Here is a 20572-nt window from a genome sequence, read left to right as displayed (position 1 = left end):
TCTGGAGCCATATGGTAGCCCTAGTGAAGATCATCTTGTCCCGGTGATCTGCTACTGTTTTGTCTGTCAAATTCCTATAGCAAACTCTACCTATATCAAATTCTTCCACATTCATAGTGATTTGTTGCAGCTCTTCTAAATCATCACCTACAAAGAAAATGAAGATACATACCTGTAGCAGGTATTCTCCGAGGACGGCAGGCTGATTGTTCTCACGAATGGGTGACGTCCATGGCTGCCCCCAAGATCGGAAATCTACCTAGCAACAAAAGTTTGCTAGAGCCTTCGATCGTGCGTGGGCGTGCGCACCACCCAAGCGCAGCCATCACCTTCCCGCCCGTCGCGCGAGAGTCCCGCCAGTTTGATAACAAAGCAAAGAAGGAAAGACAACTCCAAAAGGGAGGCGGGCAGGTATGTGAGAACAATCAGCCTGCTGTCCTCAGAGAATAACTGCTACAGGTATGTATCTTCATTTTCTCCGAGGACAAGCAGGCTGCTTGTTCTCACGAATGGGGTATCCCTAGCCCCCAGGCTCACTCAAAACAACAAAGAAGGTCAATTGGGCCTCGCAACGGCGAGGACAAAACAAGAATTGACCTATGAAGAAAACATCTAACTGAGAGTGCAGCCTGGAACAGAACAAAAATGGGCCTAGGGGGATGGAGTTGGATTCTAAACCCTGAACAGATTCTGCAGCACCGACTGCCCAAACCGACTGTCGCGTTGGGTATCCTGCTGAAGGCAGTAGTGAGATGTGAATGTGTGGAGAGAAGACCATGTCGCTGCCTTGCAAATCTCTTCTATAGTGTCTGACTTCAAGTGGGCCACCGACGCTGCCATGGCTCTAACACTATGAGCTGTGACATGACCCCAAGAGTCAGCCCAGCTTGGGCATAAGTGAAGGAAATGCAATCTGCTAGCCAATTTGAAATGGTGCGTTTCCCAATCGCAACTCCCCTTCTGTTGGGGTCGAAAGAAACAAACATTTGGGCGGACTGTCGAATTGGCTTGTCGCTCCACATAGAAGGCCAATGCTCTCTTGCAGTCCAATGTATGCAACTGACATTCAGCAGGGCGGGTATGAGGACGGGGAAAAAATGTTGGCAAGACAATTGACTGGTTCAGATGGAACTCACCTTTGGCAAGAACTTAGGGTGAGTGCAGAGGACTACTCTGTTATGATGAAATTTAGTATAAGGAGCATGGTCTACCAAGGCTTGAAGCTCACTGACTCTACCAGATGAAGTAACCGCCACCAAGAAAATGACCTTCCAGATCAAATACTTCAGATGGCAGGAATTCAGTGGCTCAGAAGGAGGCTTCATCAGCTGGGTGAGAATGACGTTGAGATCCCATGACACTGGCGGAGGTTTCACAGGGGGCTTTGACAAAAGCAAACCTCTCATGAAGCGAACAACTAAAGTCTTTCCAGAGATAGGCTTACCCTCTACACGTTGATGATAAGCACTAATTGCACTAAGGTGAACCCTTACAAAGTTGGTCTTGAGATCAGACTCGGACAAGTGCAGACGGTATTCAAGCAGGGTCTGTGAAGGACAAGAACGAGGATCTAGGGCCTTGCTGTCACACCAGACGGCAAACCTCCTCCATTTGAAAGAATAACTCCTCTTAGTGGAATCTTTCCTGGAAGCAAGCAAGACTTGGGAGACACCCTCAGAAAGACCCAAGGAGGCGAACTCTATGCCCTCAACATCCAGGCCATGAGAGCCATGGACTGAAGGTTGGGATGCAGAAGCACCCCCTCGTTCTGAGTAATGAGGGTTGGAAAACACTCCAATCTCCACGGTTCTTCTGAGGACAACTCCAGAAGAAGAGGGAACAGATCTGACGCGGCCAGAAAAGGAGCTATCAGAATCATGGTTCCGCAGTCTTTCTCGAGTTTCAGCAATGTCTTCCCCACCAGAGGTATGGGAGGATATGCATACAGAAGGCCTCTCCCCCAATGAAGGAGAAAAGCATCCGACGCTAGCCTGCTGTAGGCCTGAAGTCTGGAACAGAACTGAGGAACCTTGTGATTGGTCTGAGTGGCAAAAAGATCCACCGAGGGGGTGCCCCACACTTGGAAGATCTGGCATACCACGCCCGAGATGAGCAACCACTCGTGAGGTTGCATTATCCTGCTCAGCCTGTCGGCCAGACTGTTGCTTACACCTGCCAGATACGTGGCTTGGAGAAGCATGCCGTGAGCGCGAGCCCATAGCCACATCTCAACGGCTTCCCGACACAGGGGGCGAGATCCGGTACCCACCTGCTTGTTGGCATAATACATGACAACCTGGTTGTCTGTCTGAATTTGAATAATTTGATTGGACAGCCTATCTCTGAAAGCCCTTAGAGCGTTCCAGATCGCTCGCAACTCCAGGAGATTGACCTGAAGACCTGATTCCTGGAGGGACCAAGCTCCTTGAGTGTGAGGCCTGTCTACATGGGCTCCGCACCCCAGGAGAGATGCATCCCTAGTCAGCACTTTTTGCGGCTGAGGAATTTGGAAGGGACGTCCCAAAGTCAAATTGGATCGAACTGTCCACCACTGAAGGGAATTGCGAAAGTTGGTGGGTAGCTGGATTGCATCCTCTAGATCCCCTGTGGCCAGAAACCACTGGGAAGCTAGGTTCCATTGAGCTGATTGCATGTGAAGACGAGCCATGGGAGTCACATGGACTGTGGAGGCCATATGGCCTAGTAGTCTCAACATCTGCTGAGACTCTCTGGCCAAGGAAACAAGAGACAGAAGGTTGTCCGCTCTCGCCTCTGGAAGATACGTATGAGCCGTCTGTGAATCCAGCAGAGCTCCAATGAATTCTAGTTTCTGAGCCGGAAGAAGATGGGACTTTGGGTAATTTATGACAAACCCCAGTAGCTCCAGGAGCTGAATAGTCATCTACATGGACTGTAGAGCCCCTGCCTCTGAAGTGCTCTTCACCAGCCAATCGTCGAGATAAGGGAACACATGCACTCCCAGTCTGCGTAACGACGCAGCAACTACCACCAGGCATTTGGTAAACACCCTGGACGCAGACGCGAACCCAAAGGGCAGCACACAATACTGAAAGTGCTGTGTTCCCAGACAGAATCGTAGATACTGCCTATGAGCTGGCAGTATCGGGATGTGTGAATAAGCAAGTCCAGAGTGCATAGCCAGTCGTTTTTCTGAACCTTGGGAAGAAGGGTGCCCAGGGAAAGCATCCTGAACTTTTCTCGGACTAGGTATTTGTTCAGGCCCCTTATGTCTAGGATGGGACGCATCCCCCCTGTTTTCTTTTGCACAAGAAAGTACCTGGAATAGAATCCCAGCCCTTCTTGCCCTGGTGGAACGGGCTCGACCACACTGGCGCTAAGAAGGGCAGAGAGATCCTCTGCAAGTACCTGCCTGTGCTGGAAGCTGAAGGACTGAGCTCCCGGTGGGCAATTTGGAGGTGTGGAAGTCAAACTGAAGGAGTATCCTAGCCAGACTATATGAAGAACCCACCGATCGGAGGTTATGAGAGGCCACCTTTGGTGAAAAAATATTAACCTCCCCCCGACTGGCAGATCATCCGGCACGGACACTTTGATAGTAGCTATGCTCAACTGGAGCCAGTCAAAAGCCCGTCCCTTGCTTTTGCTGGGCAGCTGCAGGGGCCTGTCTGGGCACAAGCTGTTGACGAGAACGAGCGTGCTGGGGTTGAGCCTGAAGGCTCCCAGTAGGAGAGATTGTCCATAGCAGTTTCCCGCTGATTGAGCTGTTCAACCACTTGCTCGACTTTCTCGCCAAAAACATTATCCCCCTGGCAAGGGACATCTGCCAGCTGCTGCTGGACTCTATTGTCCAGTCAGAGGCACGCAGCCATGAGAGTCTGCATATCACTATACCTTGTGCAGCGGCTATGGATGCAACATCAAAAGAGTCATAAGCACCCCTGGACAGGAATTTACGACACGCCTTCAGCTGCCTGACCACCTCCTGAAAAGGCCTGGCGTACTCTGGAGGGAACTTATCCACCAAGTTCGCCAGTTGCTTGACATTATTCCACATGTGGATGCTCATGTAGAACTGATATGACTGAATCTTGGACACGAGCATGGAGAACTGATAGGCCTTCCTCCCAAAAGAGTCTAGAGTTCTGGATTCTCGTCCCAGGGGCACCGAGGCAAAATCTCTAGAACTTTTGGCTCTCTTGAGAGCAGAATCCACAACCATAGAGTCGCGAGGTAACTTTGACTTCATCAACTCAGGCTCTCCATGGATTCGATACTGGGACTCAGCTTTTTTGGGAATGGTGGGATTAGATAGTGGTTTCGTCCAGTTCTTCAGCAACGTCTGTTTAAGGACATTATGCAGAGGAACAGTGGATGACTCCTTAGGTGGTGAAGGATAGTCAAGGACCTTGAACATCTCGGTCCTGGGCTCATCCTCAGATACCACTGGGAAGGGAATAGCCACAGACATTTCCCGCACAAAGGAGGAAAAAGAAAGGTTCTCCGGGAGGGGAGGGGGGGGGGGAAGTTTCCTTTCAGGTGAAGGAGTGGGATCAGAAGGAAGACCACAAGACTCCTCAGAAGAGAAATATCTGGGATCCTCCTCTTCTCCCCACGAGGCATCCTCCACAGTGTCGGACAAGAGTTCACGAACTGCAGTCCGAAACCAGGCCCGTCTCGACTCCGAGGAACCATGTCCTTGATGACGACGTCGAGAAGTCAACTCCCGTGACAGCGGCGATAAAGCTGGGTGGCAGCGAAGGCTGAAGCCGCAAGCAGCATCGGCGTCGGGGACCGCACCACAGGCCTGGAGCCAGCTACCGCTTCCATCAACGGTACGGAGGGCGCAGGCACCTCCGGTGCCGGAACAGACTGATGCAGCAGCCCTTCCAGAAGCCCTGGAAGAATGGTTCAGATGCGCTCATCCAGAGTCTCTGCCAGGAAAGGCTGTGGGGTCGGTGCAGAAGTCGGCATCAGAATCTGTGAAGGCCTGGGAGGCGGTACCGGGCTGTCCGAAGACCGATGCACCGACACCTCTTGGATGGAAGGTGAGCGGATCTCCCGGCATTGACGCTTCTCGGGTGTTGAGTCCCTCGACGGCCCGGAGCTGCCGGTACCATAGGTAGAAGGAGATCGATGCCAATGCTTCTTAGCCTTCGCTCGATGCACGGCATTGGTACTCCTCGGTACTGACAAGGAGGACGTGGAATCCACACGCCTCCTCGGGGTTGGGTCCGAAAGTGGTTGGTCCCGATGGGCCTTCCCAGCGGGAGCCTTCGAGACAGGTGTAGACACACTCGACTGCTCACTGCTCCCAGCGTGTGGTGGTCTCCGGACAGGTATTACCTGCTCTCCTGATGTCGATGCCATCTCCGGTGCCCATGTCGATGCCGCCTACCTCGGTATCGCTGTCGATACTGAAGTGCTGGGCAAGGCTCCAAACAGACGTTCCCGCTGAGCCTGTCTCGACGCCTGTGTCCGCTTTTTAAGGCTAAGACACAACTTACACGCTTCTGGGCGATGGTCGGGACCAAGGCACTGGATACACCACGAATGAGGATTGGTACCTGAGATTGCTGGCCTGCACAGACTGCACTTCTTGAAGCCGCTGGGAATCCTCGATGTCATGGACGGAAAAATAGCGGCGGCAAAGTCAAAATTCGCGATGGTGCCAAGAAAAAAGAGCACAAAAAAGGGAAACACGAACGCGCAGCCCAAAAGGGGCTGCGACGGCAGCGAAAGAAAACTTATAAAGGGCACAACTGTAAAAGTAAGGGAACTACCAGAAATGTGTTTTTTTTTTTTTTACTTTCCCAACAGAAAACAAAGAGGAAAAAGGAAAAAAAAAAAAAAAAGCATGAAAACTTGCAACCAAAACAAAGGCTTTTTCTCAGGGCACAGAGAGAGATGGCTAACACAACCGCTCTCTACCTCAGAAAAAGAAAAAACTGACGAGACTCTCGTGCGATGGGTGGGAAGCTGATGGTCGCGCCCGTGCGCGATCGAAAGCTCTAGCAAACGTTTGTTGCTAGGTAGATTTCCAATCTTGGGGGCTGCCGTTGGCATCACCCATTTGTGAGAACGAGCAGCCTGCTTGTCCTCGGAGAAAGGTTCTGACACAGGTATTTTCCAGCAACAAAAAGGAGTGAGGTCCAACAAAAAGAAAAGACCACAATGTAAAAGTTGCATCAATTTACTAATAATCATATTATCATAACAAGGGACTATTTCTTCAAAATGGCCTGTACCGGACATAGTTTTCAAGAGTAAAGATGCAGAGGAATTGAAAGAAATCTCGATGAGCCTGGAAGATGTACTGAGCTAAATCGACAATGAGTGATAAATCACCTGGACTAGATGGCACACACCCCAGGGTACTCATACATGAAATTACTGATCTGCTGTTTGTGATCTGTAACCTGTCATTAAAATCGTCTATAGTACCTGAAGATTGGAGGGTGGAGGCAGAAAACAGAGGGTAGGACTAAATGGCCATTCTCCTCAATGGAGGAGGGTGGAGGCTACAGTGATCTGTACTGGGACCGGTGCTATTTAACACACTTATAAATTATCAGGAAAACAGAACGAAGAATGAGGTGACTATATTTGCAGATGACACAAAACTGTCCAAAGTTGTCAAAACACATGCGGGTTGTGAAAAATTGAAGGAAGATCTTAGGAAACTGGAAGACTAGGCATCCAAATACCAGATGAAATTTAATGTGGACAAATGCAAAGTGATGAACATTGGGAAGAATAATCCGAATCATAGTTACCTGATGCTGGGGTTCACCTTAGGAGTCAGCACTCAAGAAAAATATCTAGGTTTCATTGTAGACAATATGCTGAAATCTTCTGCCCAGTGTGCGTCAACAGCCAAGAAGCAAACAGCATGCTAGGTATTATCAGGAAAGGGATGCAAAATAAGATCAAGAATATTATATAATGCCTCCGTATTGCTCAATGGTGCAACCTCAACTTGAGTATTGCGCTCAATTCTGGCTGCCGTATCTCAAAAAAAATATAGTGGCATTAGAAAAGGTTCAAAGAAGAGCGACCAAAATGATAAAAGGGATAGAACTGCCCATATGAGGAAAGGCTAAAGAGGTTAGGGCTCTTCAGCTTGGAAAAGAGATGGTCGAGGGGAGATATAAATAAGGTTTAAAAAATCCTGAGTGGAGTAGAATGGGTAAAAGTAATCAATTTTTCACTCTTTCAAAAAGTACAAAGACCGGGGATACTTAATGAAACTACATGGAAATACTTTTAGAACACATAGGAGGAAATATTTTTTTCACTCAAAGAATAATAGTTAAGCTCTGGAACTCATTGCCAGAGAATGTGGTAACAGTGGTTAGTGTATCTGGGTTTAAAAAAGGTTTGGACAAGTTCCTGGAGGAAACGTCCATAGTCTGTTATTGAGATAGAAATGGGGGAAGCCACTGCTTGCCCTGAGATTGGTACCATGGAATGTTGCTACTAATTGGGTTTCTGTCAAGTACTTGTGACCTGGATTGGCCACTGTTGGAAGCAGGATAATGGGCTAAGATGGACCATTATCCTGGTATTTTTATGTTCTTATAACAGCATGAATCAAACTGTCAAAAGCACTATCAGCTTTACAAGCTCTTTCCTAAGTTCTTCATTAGAATTTGCTTTCCAGTTTTTAAAGATTTACTCTACTACCTTGTTTTACAGCACCATTTAACCATTCTAGCAGTCACCTGGTCTTCTATCAAAATTTCTTAATGAGAGGTATACAATTTATCTTTTCGGTTTCCTTTAATTTTTTATCATATTTCCATTTCACCCAAAACTGAACCTGCAACTGAGAACTGAGTTCGATTCCCGGCACAGAACTCTGGGCAAGTCACTTAACCCTCCATTGCCTGCCGCATTGAGCCTGCCATGAGTGGGAAAGCGCGGGGTACAAATGTAACAAAAAAAAAAAAATTTTTGTTGCTCAGTTTCGGCTAAAACAGAAACCGTAAATGTAACTGCACTGCACATCCGTTCTCTCTTCTCCCGAACAGAAGTTCACCTCCGAGGGCTGGCCAGCTAACCTCTTAGATTCGGAGCGGCCCCCCTCTCCTGCACAAAGGCAAGGCGAGGCTCCCAATGGACCCCCCCACTCCCGTGCTTACCTTAAAAGCATTGGTGGTGCCGTGGGAGCAGGAGAGATCCGAAATCGCCCCTGCTGGCTCCACTGTCAACATGGCTACCCATACAGACTCCAACCTCAACATGGCTGTCATGAATTCTGGCAGCAGTCTTGTGAGACTGCCGCTTGAAGTCCCAGCAGCCATTTTGACAATGAAGCCAGCAGGGGCAGGAGTGAGTGTGGACTGCTTCTGCCCCACTGCATCACCATTCACTAATCCCTTCAAGTTAAGCCTGGAGGTGGGGGTGGGGAATCCTTCAGTCGGGAGCTGCTCCTGGGGGAAGGAGGGAGCAGGAGCTGCACCAGGGTTTCAGTTTCAGCCAAAAATACACATGTATATTTGGCTTAAACCAAAACAGGACAAATGTAGGATTTTAGGCCGATTTCGGCTCCAAAATCAAAACAGAAATTCGGTCAGCCTCTTTATCAGATTTGACCATATTATGATCACTATTGCCTAGAGCAGTGGTTCCCAAACCTGGTCCTGGGGGCACCCCAGCCAGTCAGGTTTTCAAAATATCCACAATGAATATTCATGAGTGATTTGTATGTACTGCCTCCACAGCATGCAAATCTCTCTCATGAATATTCATTGTGGATATCTTGAAAACCTGACTGGCTGCGGTGCCTCCAGGATCAGGTTTGGGAGCCACAGGCCTAGAGGATGTACAACCATTACTCCTTATACTAGGTCTTATGTTTCACTGAGAACAGGAACTAAAGTAGCTCTTCCTCTCGTCAATTGCAAGACCAAATATCCAAGAAACAGTCCATTTATGCCATGTAGAAACTTTACCTCTACAGCATGTCCTCAGGAGATATTGCTATTTGGTTAACCAAAATCTATCCTATTAGGTTTCCTACTTTGCTAGACTGCCTAATCTGTTAACATTTCACAACTGCCTCACTAGTGCAGTCAGAGGGGACAACGATATAGCCACACAGTTACTTTTCTCCATCAAGCATGGGGTTTCTATCTATAGAGACGCAGAGTGCATTCTATTTTCTGCAAATCTTTTATCCTACTACTAGACCATGTTTTATCCTCAACCAGTTTGATCTGCTCTGTTATTTCATACTCTGATATCACAGCGTCTCACTGGTTATCTTCTTTCCACCACGTCTCAAAAGTATTTGTCTCTTTCACAATCTGTCTCTGAAGAGAATTGAGCTGAAGAAGTAAGGACCTTCAGTAATCTTTCTACTTAGCTAGGCAACATCATCAGGGTCTAGGGATAACTAGGGCTTAATTTCAGTTGCCTGGGAACATGGCGCATCATACAAGCACTCTGCCTATTTCCTACCTAAGCTGTAGGCTGCTGCTCAGCTGTCAATGTTTTCTTGTAAACTACTTGCCTTGCACAGCAGACAGAAAGGTCTGCCTCTAAACCTTGTAAGTGTGACTGCCATTACTAAATGTCTTCTGTCTCCTGAAGCACATTTCTGCTTGCCAAATGTAATGAAATTAATAAGCCTTGCGAGTAAGAAATTTTGCAATGGTCTCTTACCACAAAGTAGCAGATGCTGTTACCACTGAATATAACTTCAGTTGCTTCATCTCTGAATTTAATAAATAATCACAGTTTCCGGATACACTGACACACACTGAAAAACTCTTGTTTGCAAGCATACTTGCTTGCTTTTTTTTTCATTCTGAAGAGAGAATGAACTGCTAATCAACAGGAAAAAAAACCAAGGCTGGGAGGGTGGCATCATTCACACTTTCACAGGTTGCACAATGCTGCAGGCAGAGGTAAATATATACCTGAAGGTATATATTGTGGTGTGACTTCAACAGAACTTATTTTAGAAATGAGCTGTCAAGTATGTAGGCTCTGGAAGCCCAGGTTCCACAACTAAGGACTTATGGAGGACAACTAAGGCTTGTGGAGACTGTCACAGAAGGGTGAGGTGCACAGCTACACCCTCTATTGTACCTACTGCATTGACACAGGGGGGATTTCAAATATCATTAATGTTAATATGGAACCTTTCATCAACATCAGCTTTTTAAATGGAAATATTACATTAACCCCAAGTAATCTTGAATGTTAGTGCATGAGTGGAGGGGTGGAATGGTTAGAGCACTGGGCTTGACATCCAGGGGTGCCCGCCCAGTTCAAATACCACTGCTGCTGCTTGTGATATTGGGCAAGTCACTTAACCCTCCATTGTCTCAGGTACAAAATTAGACTGTGAGCTCTCTAGAGACAGGAAATACCTAGTGCACCTGGAAATAACTCATCGTGAGTTAATACTGGGAAAGGTGCAAGCAAATTCCAGATAAATATGACTCCCTAGATTCATGGGCCGATGATCAGAAGCAAACGCTGGCACTAGAGGCCAATAGCGTAGTACTAGTGCATGCATTTGCTTCCATCCGATCAGAGCCGGCGAGCACGTGCAATAACATGCTCAATGAGCATGCAAATGCATGCTAAACAGGGCATTGTCTATTCCTCACCAATGCTCAGTGGGAAGTGCACCAAACATTGGTGCTGCTCCCACAGTAAACCCTATGCCAGCTCAGAGCTGGAGTTAGGGTTTGTGGAGCACTGGGGAAGAATAGGGATCCCTGTCCAGCATGTATTTGCATGCTAGCAGGCTTCCTCGTCCCCCCCAACAGGCACGAAACCTGAGCCCCACCCCCAAAACCAGCGACACAGGGGCTGGCGGTCCAGTGGAGATCAGCTGCAGTCCCCCCTCCTCACAAGGGCATTGGAGGAATGTAGATCCAGAGGATCTCCAGCCCACCAACCCCCCTCACACCCAAAAAATAAGGCCTTGGTGGCACAGTTGGTACTTATTTGGTTGGGAAGCCCCATCCAGCGCATCCCAGGATGCTCTGGGCAGGGTGCCGCCATTTTGAAGGCAGTGCTGAAGAGAAAGGAATGTGCTACTTCCTCCTCCACCACAAAGGTAAGGGGGGAGAGGGGCCGCTAGTCCACCCGGTGGGAGGTTTGGGCTTTTGGCCCACTAGGCCACCAGGACCTTATTTTTTGGGTGTGAGATGGGGTTACAGGAGGATCTCCAGCCCCCCCCCCCCCCCGTGCCCCTGTGTCAGAGAGGGGTTGGGGGACTCCAGCCCCCATGTCGCTGTCCTGGGGGGGGGGGGGGGCACTAGGCCACCAGGGCCTTGCAGTTGGAGGGAGCTCCTGTGTTTGACAGGTCTAGGCTTTTGACAGCCCGGACCTGTCACACAAGTGCAGGAGGACTGTGCCTGAACACATGCTCAGGCAAAATGCTCCCGCACTTTTACTCCATGCTCAGAGATAATAGTGTGCTTAAATTTGCATGCTATTATCTCTGATCATAGGGGCGGTATAGCCCCACGCTGTTCCAGTGCTATTTTTAGAGCACTGTTTGGAACAGCACGGGGCTTCTGATCATCCACCTATCACAGTTCTCACTGTTTCTGTAACACTAAGGAAGTATCATCTGATGTGATCTCTAGAACATATACTCCTGAAATATCATTTTGTCTAATCCCTTTAATCTCAGAATAAAATTAAGCAATCATACAACACTTTACAAGTTGCATCTTTCATGCCACAAAACTATTTCTGCAGGAGATATATGCTATCAGACTTCTGCCATATGAAACACCGCCATCAACCCTCTAGGAGCCACACAGTACTAAACGTGACACTAAAACATGACTTCATACTTTAACAGACTTGTGCTACAGAAACTATGTGCTGCTCGAATGCTGCTCAGAGAAGCCAAGTGACACCAAAACTCTACCATGTGTCATCAGAGCTCTACTGTATTTAACATTTACTCAACATTTTTCCTTTATCAGAAGATTTATAATATATATGTATTAATTGTCTGGATTGGAAGCCACACTGAACCTGAACTCTGTTTGGGATAATGCAGGATACAAATGTCATTATAAATAAATAAATAAATAAATAAATAAAACATGTACCACCAGGCCTCTGCCAAAGACACCATGCCCCATCAAAGCAGAAACCACATGCATCTGGACCTTTGCTACAGAAACCAAATTTCCTCAGATCCATAATGGAAGCCCCTTCCCATTGGAGATTGTTAGCAATGTCTGTTTTCTGCTAGCACAGTCGCTGCATACCTGCCAACCAAACTAATCTACCTAAGAGAACAAATATATGCAATATGATAAGAAAGCACCCAAGCTCTACAATTAAAATGTGGCAAGTACAGGGGAGCAAGAAAACTTACCGTGAAGCTGTTGTTAACATTTTTAGTGCTGGATTCAGCAACGCTGGCATCTGTCAAATCCACCTCATCAAAAATGATGGACTGAAAAGGAAAAGAAGAATCAGAAACTTTAGTGGGAGGTAAAACATTGTCAAGTATCCTGGGTGTGTGCTTGAGAGGACTTAAGACTAGCAAATAAAAAAAGAATGCAGCCTTGCAAACAAAGCATCAAGCTGCCAACAGCCAGAACCAGACTTTCCAGAATATATAAAAATATGTTCTTTAAACAGAGCACTCAGAGGAATACCCAGAAGAAGGAAACAAAGAAAGAAAGTAAATAGCAGCATGGCAGGACAACACACAGCATGCAATGCTGCAGCACACAGTAATGCACAACATGAGAGGATGCAAGGAACAGTAATACAGAACACAGAATAGAACACACAGGACCACAACACACTATTTATTTATTTATTAGGATTTATTATAACCTCAACACTGGATGATACAACACAAAACAATGAAAAGCATCAAAGCAGACAATACACACTAACATGGAGTAGGCTGGGACGCAATACACACTAAGACACACTGAACCGGTAATGCATAAAATGGCAGGATAAAAGATATGTATGGTAAAGCAAAGATACTTACCTGTAGCAGGTATTCTCTGAGGACAGCAGGCTTCACATTCTCACAAGTGGGTGACGCCGATCCGCATTACCCGGTCCGGCATTTTGCCAAAGCTAAAAACAGAGCTCTGTGGAGCGTGAGCCGTGCTCCACCGCACATGCGCGAGTGCCTTCCTGCCCGTTGCAAGAACGCGGTGTCTTCTATGGAAGCCATGTGGACCAGTAAACTCAACATCTGCCGAGCTGTGTCCTGCTGAGAGGCACGAACTTTGGATGCCAGCGAGACAAGATTGTCTGTCGAGCAGGGCTCGTATGAACTACAATCGCTGGACAGGGTGTAGATGGGATTGGGGGGGGGGGGGGGGTAGTTCAAAACAATGCAATCTATGCTGGATGTAAAGAGCAAATCATGAAGAAACTCCAAACTACCCAAAACACCACAGCCAGACTCATATTTGGCAAAACGAAATACGAAAGTGCCAAGCCCTTACGAGAAAAACTACACTGGCTTCCAATCAAAGAGCGAATTGCGTTCAAAATCTGCACCCTGGTTCATAAAATTATTCACGGCAAAGCCCCAGTCTACATGGCAGACCTTATAGACCTACCAACCAGGAACACAAAAAGGTCAGCACGCACATACCTAAATCTCCATTACCCTAGCTGCAAAGGACTAAAATATAAAACAACATATGCATCCAGATTCTCTTATATAAGCACGCAAATATGGAACGCACTTCCAAACGTCATGAAAACAATGCACGACCTAACAAACTTCCGGAAATTGTTAAAAACCAACCTGTTCACAAAGGCATACCAGAATGATCCAACCTAAACACCTGAACCCTGCAACACAATCGAAACTCCTACCAGAACTGGACAAAACTTAACTCTCCTTGAATACCTAATATACTCTGTCATCTATGAACATTAACACTTGACCACTCTGTATTTCTCTTACCAGAATTGGCGATCGCCATCACGGTTGCTATGTAAGCCACCTTGAGCCTGCAAATAAGTGGGAAAATGTGGGATACAAATGCAACAAATAAATAAATAAATAAATAAAACAAACCCTAGTAGCTCTAGCACCTGAATAGTAATCCACATGGACTCCTGAGCACCGACCTCTGAGACGCCCTTCACCAGCCAATCATTGAGATACGGGAAGCACATGGACTACCACTCTGCGTTGCGATGCTGCAACTATCATTAGACACTTGATGAAGACCCTGGGAGCTGACATAAGGCCAAAAGGCAACACACAATACTGAAAGTGATGTGTTCCCAGCCAAAATCGAAGATACTTCTAGTGAGCTGGAAGTATCAGGATGTGAGTATATGCATCCTTTAAGTCTAGAGAGCATAGCCAATCATTTTTCTGAATCATTGGGAGAAGGGTGCCTAGAGAAACCATCCTGAACTTTTCTCGGACTAGAAATTTGTTCAGGGCCCTTAGGGCTAGGATGGGACGCATCTCCCCCCTTCTTCTTTTGCACATGGAAGTACCTGGAATAGAATCCCTGCCCTTCTTCGCCAGTGGAACAGGTTCAACCGCATGGGCCTTTAGAAGGGTGGAGAGTTCCTCTGCAAGTACCTGCCTGTGTTAAGACCTGAATGAATGAGATCTCGGTGGGCAATTTGGAGGTTTGAGATGCCAATTAAGGGCATATCTGAGTTGGACTACTTGAAGAACCCACTGGTCGGAGATTATAAGAGGCCACCTTTGGCGAAAAAATGTTAGCCTCCCCCCCCCCCCCCCACTAGCAAGTCATCTGGGACGGACACTTTTACTGCAGCTGTGCTCTACTGGACCCAATCAAAAGCCCGTCCTTGCTTTGACTGGGGAGCAGCAGGAGCCTTAGGCACATGTTGCTGATGAGCACGAGCACGCTGGGGCTGAGCCTGAGTAGGCTGGTGAGTCAAAGGAGTGTGCCTACACCTAGAATAGTAGTAGGAACCGCTCCTTGGCTTGTCAAAACCCCTCCTAGCTGAAGAAGTGGATGCAGAAGGCGCCCAGCGGGAGAAAGAAAAGATTGTATCAGTATGCTTCTTGATTTGGTCAGTGACCTCCTCAACCTTCTCTTCAAAAAGGCAAGGAGCATCCACCAACTGTTGCTGAACAGAGCGCTCCAAGTCAGAAACATGCAGCCATGAGAGTCTGCGTATTGCTATACTTTGAGTAGAGATCCTGGATGCTACATCACAAGTGTCTAAGTGCCCCTGGCCAAGAACTTTCGACACGCCTTCTGCTGCTTGACCATATGGCGAAAAGGCTTGCCCTGCTCCGGAGGAAGCACATCCACCAAGTCCGATAGCTGTTACACCTAGTTTCTCAAGTAGACGCTCATGAACAGCTGATAGGATTGTTTATGGGAGATGAGAATTGAAGCCTGGTACATCTTCCTCCCAAAAGAATCCAGAGTTCTAGCTTCTCTGCCTGGGCGCCAAGACATAGTCCCTAGTACTCCTGGCTCTTTTGAGAGCGGATTCCACCACCATGGAATTGTGAGGCAACTGAGGCCTATCAAAACCAGATGTACAGTGGATCCGATACTGGGTGTCAATCTTCTTGGGCATAATAGGGACCGACAGAGGGTACTCCCAGTTTCTGATGAGGACTTCCTCATGTACCTCATGGAGAGGTGCAATCACAGCCTCCTTAAGAGGAGATGTATAGTCCAGGACCTCAAGCATCTTGGCCCTGGGCTCATCCTCCACTTTTAAATGAAAACGAACGGCCTCAGCCATTTCCTTAGCAAAAGATAGAAATGAAAGGCTCTCCAGCGGAGACCATCTCTTTTCAGGTGGTGGAGGGGAGGGTTCAGAAAGAATCCCATAAGACTCATCTGAAGAAAAGTTATCTGGGATCCTCCTCTGAATCCCATGTGCACTCCTCCTCAGTGTCGGACAATATCTCCCTATGGGACTGCAGAGACCGAACGTGCCTCAATGCCGAGGAACCATGTCCTCGAGAGAGGCGTTGAGAAGCAGATTCCTGTCTCAATTCCAGTGAAACATTCTCCACTAATGTTGAAGGGGTGCCAGCCTGGGTGGCAGTCGGCACCAGGGCCGCAAGCAGCACCGGAGGCCGCACTGCAGGCTGAGGGACAGGCGGGGCCACAACGGGATGTAGAGTAGGCGCAAGCACCCCTGGTACTGATACACACCACTGCATAAGGCCATCCAGCAGCTCAGGGAGCAAGGTCCAGATGTGCTCATCAAGGGCCGACAGCGGGAAAAGCTGGGGTGCCGGCTGAGGCACAGGTTGCAGAACTGCTGGGGTCGACGTGGGAGCAGGATCTCGGCTGCTTGGAGACAGACGCATTGGCACCTCCTGTATAGAGGGGGAGCGATCTTCTTGGCGCCGATGCTTCTCAGGTACTGAATACTTCAACGCCTCAGAGCTCCCAGAACCATGTGACGAGGGTGACTGATAACGATGCTTCTTGACCTTCGCCCGAAGCATGTCACCAAGGCTCCTCAGTGCCGATGAGGACGACGTTGAATTCTCATGTCACCTTGGGGTCGAGTCTGATGATGGACAGTCCAGGGGGGCCTGCACAGCAGGAGGCCTCGAGACAGGTGGAGACCCACTCGACACCTCACTGCACCCAGTGTCTAAGGGCCTAGAAACAACCATGCTTACCGATGTTCTCAATACTGGTGTGATGCTGATGCACCGGCTTTGGCTCCAAAAATCCTCTCTCGTTGAGCCTCTCAGGAAACCTGAGTCCTCTTCTTCATACGACGACAGAGAACACAGTTAGCAGGACTATGGTCAGGCCCAAGACACTGCAGATAGTCCGACTGAACCAGGTACAGCGCTTGAAGTCACTGGGAAGCTTCGTAGACATGGATGGAAACTTTGCGGGCTAAATTAAATGACTCGATGGTGCCTGAAAAAGGGGCAAGGCCCGGCCTAAGTCAGGGCCTAAAAAACGGCCCAATGACAACAGAAAAATAAGAAAACTTAAACCTGGGTAAAATAAAACTAAGAAAAATAGAAGGACGGGTTTGAAATAGGCCCACATAAAGGAGCCACAACAGAAGGCAGAAAAAACAGCCGAAAGGCACTAAACAGCTCTCAAAAACCGGGCGAGTGAAGAGAGGACAAAAAAATGCACCTTCTCATGTGGAAAAAAGAGAACTGAGGAAACCGCATTAGCGCGATGGGAGGGAAGGCACTTGCACATGAGCGATGGAGCATGGCTCACGCTCTCACATAGCTCTCTTTTTAGCTTTGGCAAAATGCCGGACCGGGCGACGTGAATTGGCGTCACCCACTTGTGAGAAGATAGAAGCCTGCTTGTCCTTGGAGAAAGCACAGCACACCATGACAGTTGCAAATTTCCTATTGTCAGTTTCTGTTAAGTCCTACAGCAATCAGTTTCAGGAACACTGGGTAACTGAGCTTGAGTAGGGTAACTGAAACAAGTTAACGTAAAACCAGATTTTGTATCACAGTGGTTACTGTCCTGACCTTCGCTGCAGCAGTTCTTCAGACTATGTCCTACCTTAACATTTCTCCACCAATTCCTGGTATGAACCGCACATCTTATCAGTATTCTTTATTATCGTCTCTCAATCTCTATAATATAGAGACCCAAATAACAAGCAATATACTCAACAGCGTCCAAATTCCTGCAATTCTGCGGTCACAGGACAGAACACAAAATCAATTCCTTCTTGTAGAATTCCCTGTTCTATGGGGAACTGCCACTGAAACAAAGGGCTAGAGTTACCACAATGGCTCTATGACTACTTCTCCCACCCCCGCCCAGCAATCCCTGTGGCAGCAGTGGTTGCTCTGTCTTCTCTTCTTTGCTATAATTTGTGCAAGAATACCTTATTTTAAGCAGTGCCCTCTCCTTCTGCTTCCCAGCCTAGATTGTCGCACTTTGTACCAAGCAAGCAAGATAGCCCGTGCCCAGAAGCAGAGGGGTGAGGATGCTGCTTAAAATACAGGGCTGTTGATGGCCTCCAGCTGTCAAAGTGGAGTAAGTCAGGGGATACTAGCAAGTGAAACATGAGTGAGTGCCTGAGAGCTCAAAGAGAGAATGAATCAGTGGATGCAGGGCAAAGTACAGCAAGTCAGTAAAGGGAAGGAAGCAAGGGTAAAGTGAGTGAGTGAACAAGCGCAACTGAGTAAGGGCCTCTTTTACTAAACCACACTATCGATTCTCAGCACGGCAAATGCTCCACAGCTCATTCATTTTGAATAGGCTGTTTCGCATTTGCCATGCGGAAATTGCTAGCTCAGTTTAGTAAAAGAGGCCCTAAGAGAATCAAAAATATTGTAGAGTGTAACAAGAGACCAAAGTGCATTCCGTTTGTTTTTTTTTACTGCCACAGCACATTAAGCCAAGGACGTCATTATATTGTCTACAATGACTCCAAGTATCTTAAGTGATGATTCCTAAGAGAATCCAGCATCATTTATTTGTAATTTGTATTATTTTTCCTTATGTACTTGTTCACATTAAATTTACTTTGCCATTTACATGCCCAGTCCCACAGTCTTGTAAGGCCCTCTTGCAAGTCTTTGAACAATTTTGTACACAAATTTGATCACCTCACTTGTTTTCTTTCCCAGATCATCATTAATATAAAAGGCACAAGTGTTGAGTACAGATCCCCGAGGGACTCCACCATATAACTTTCTCTGACCAATTAGTCCTACTATTTTCTAATTAGTACCAATCAACAGTAAAAACGGTCTCAATTCATGACTGTTTAATATCTCCAGCAGTCTCTCATGAAGGACTTTATTAAACACCTTCTGAAAATCCACAGATACACAATTGGTTCCCCCTTATTCATGTTTAGCCCCTTCAAAAGACTCTAACAGACTGGTAAGGCAAGATCCATGTTGACTCTGACCAATTAAAACCATGTCTATCCATTTATTCAGTACTTTTGTTTTTCAGAATGACTTCTGTCATTTTACCTAGCACCAATGTCAGGCTCAGCCTGGATCCCTTTAGAGCACCATTTAAAAACCAGTTTTGATTGGCCACCTTCCACTTCTCAGATACCCCCAGCCAATTTTAATAATAAAGTTACTAACACATCTGTAATTTCATTTCTGAGTTCTATCCAAACCTTAGGTGATTTGCTAATCTCTAGTTTGTCAGTTTGCTATATCACCTCTTCCAGGTTCATAATGATTTGCTTCAGTTCCTCCAAATCATCACCATCAGAAGCTGTTTCTGGTGTATCGCCTATCATCCTCTCTGGTAAAAACCAAAGCAAAGAATTAATGTAGTACCGTAAATTATTTGCTTTGGTCTTTAGTAAACTCTCCATTAATTTTTTTTATCACCTAGGTCAGCTAACAAAACTGTACTTTCCAACTTATTCCCAGTTTTATGAAGTGGAATGGCATCCAGCTTTCAAATCAAAAAGAGTACCTCATAAAAAGGAATTGATAACAGTTTAAAGAACTCGGCCTCCAAATGTCATTAACTAATGTCCATTGGTCCTCTCTGCTAATTCCATGAGTGGAACCAAAACTACTGCTCTGTGTATCTCCTCCAAGGAGGCAGAAGGCTAGAGCACATATGAAGCTCAGATTGCTATAGCTGGGTGTGGCTGAAAGAATTCAAAGGAGCTCTATGTACTTTCTAGTACAGATACTTTTATTTTTTTAAAGGTACAGTAGTTGCTTGAAGACTATGCATTTCACTAAGGTGCGCTAGCGTTTTTAGTGCGTGCACGAAATTATCACACGCTGCGTAGGCGCCCACAGGAATATTGAGGGCACCTACACAGTCAGTGCGCGCTAAAAGCATTAACACGCCTCTAGCGTAGATTAGTAAACAGGGCCCTACAGCTTTAATACCCTACAAAATCCAAAAGCCCAAAACTAGTAATGAATTTCAGCACATAATGCCTGCTTCAGGGAAAATAAAGTGAATTTTCATTAAACATCTTGCTTCTTCACTGCTCCTGAAGAGAAAACACAATCAGCACCATCGTTTAAAGGTCTACATCACCATCACATGACTGCTACGTCTTTTAAAAAAAACGGGTCACCAAAAAAAAAAAAAAAAAAAAAATCACGAAGAGAGGGAAATGGTTGCATTAGTATATCCCACTTTAATTCAATATTCAAACTAATTTGTTGCATGGAATTTATATTATAATATCTACCATTCTCTAAATGAGATAGATACAATTTCTTGTTACCACCTCATCACAACACTGGTATTATATCAACCAAAAACTAGGCAAGGTTCTCAAATCTGTAATTTAATTTAATTTGACATTTATAACCTGCTTTACCGACAAGTTCTAAGCAGTTTAGATTTAACAGTATGTTATCAAAAGATTAGCTAACATTAATTAGTATTAACTTACAGTGGAACTGTTCAGTATATAGTAAACAATATGACATTACATCTTATTAATTAGCTGGGCATGGTTGTGCATAATTGTTTATGTAAGATCATGTTTAATATGAAACTTGATAGTCTTTGGAACTCATAGTCTATAATGTAGATCCTTCGTCATTTTTATCAGGACAAGTTTAGGTTCCTTGTGAGTGTTCTACTAGGTTTAGAAGGTGGTTTTGTGTTTCATCTTCTGTGTCTTGTGTAGATATGGGGCTAGTTTT

General features: G+C 46.4%; 1 protein-coding gene across 1 annotated transcript in view; it reads right to left on the bottom strand.

Annotated features, from left to right (window-relative positions):
- The window catches only part of DGKD (diacylglycerol kinase delta), a 327912-nt gene that overhangs the window by 212382 nt on the left and 94958 nt on the right, over window positions 1-20572 (bottom strand). The window contains 1 exon segment of the mRNA XM_030217200.1: window positions 12344-12424. Within this exon segment, the coding sequence (XP_030073060.1) occupies window positions 12344-12424 (81 nt within the window).

Source organism: Microcaecilia unicolor, chromosome 10 (assembly GCF_901765095.1).
Source record: "Microcaecilia unicolor chromosome 10, aMicUni1.1, whole genome shotgun sequence".
In the NCBI taxonomy this organism is placed as follows: domain Eukaryota; kingdom Metazoa; phylum Chordata; class Amphibia; order Gymnophiona; family Siphonopidae; genus Microcaecilia; species Microcaecilia unicolor.
The sequence above is the reverse complement of the archived record's forward strand: the minus strand, read 5'-3'. Positions and strand labels throughout refer to the sequence as shown.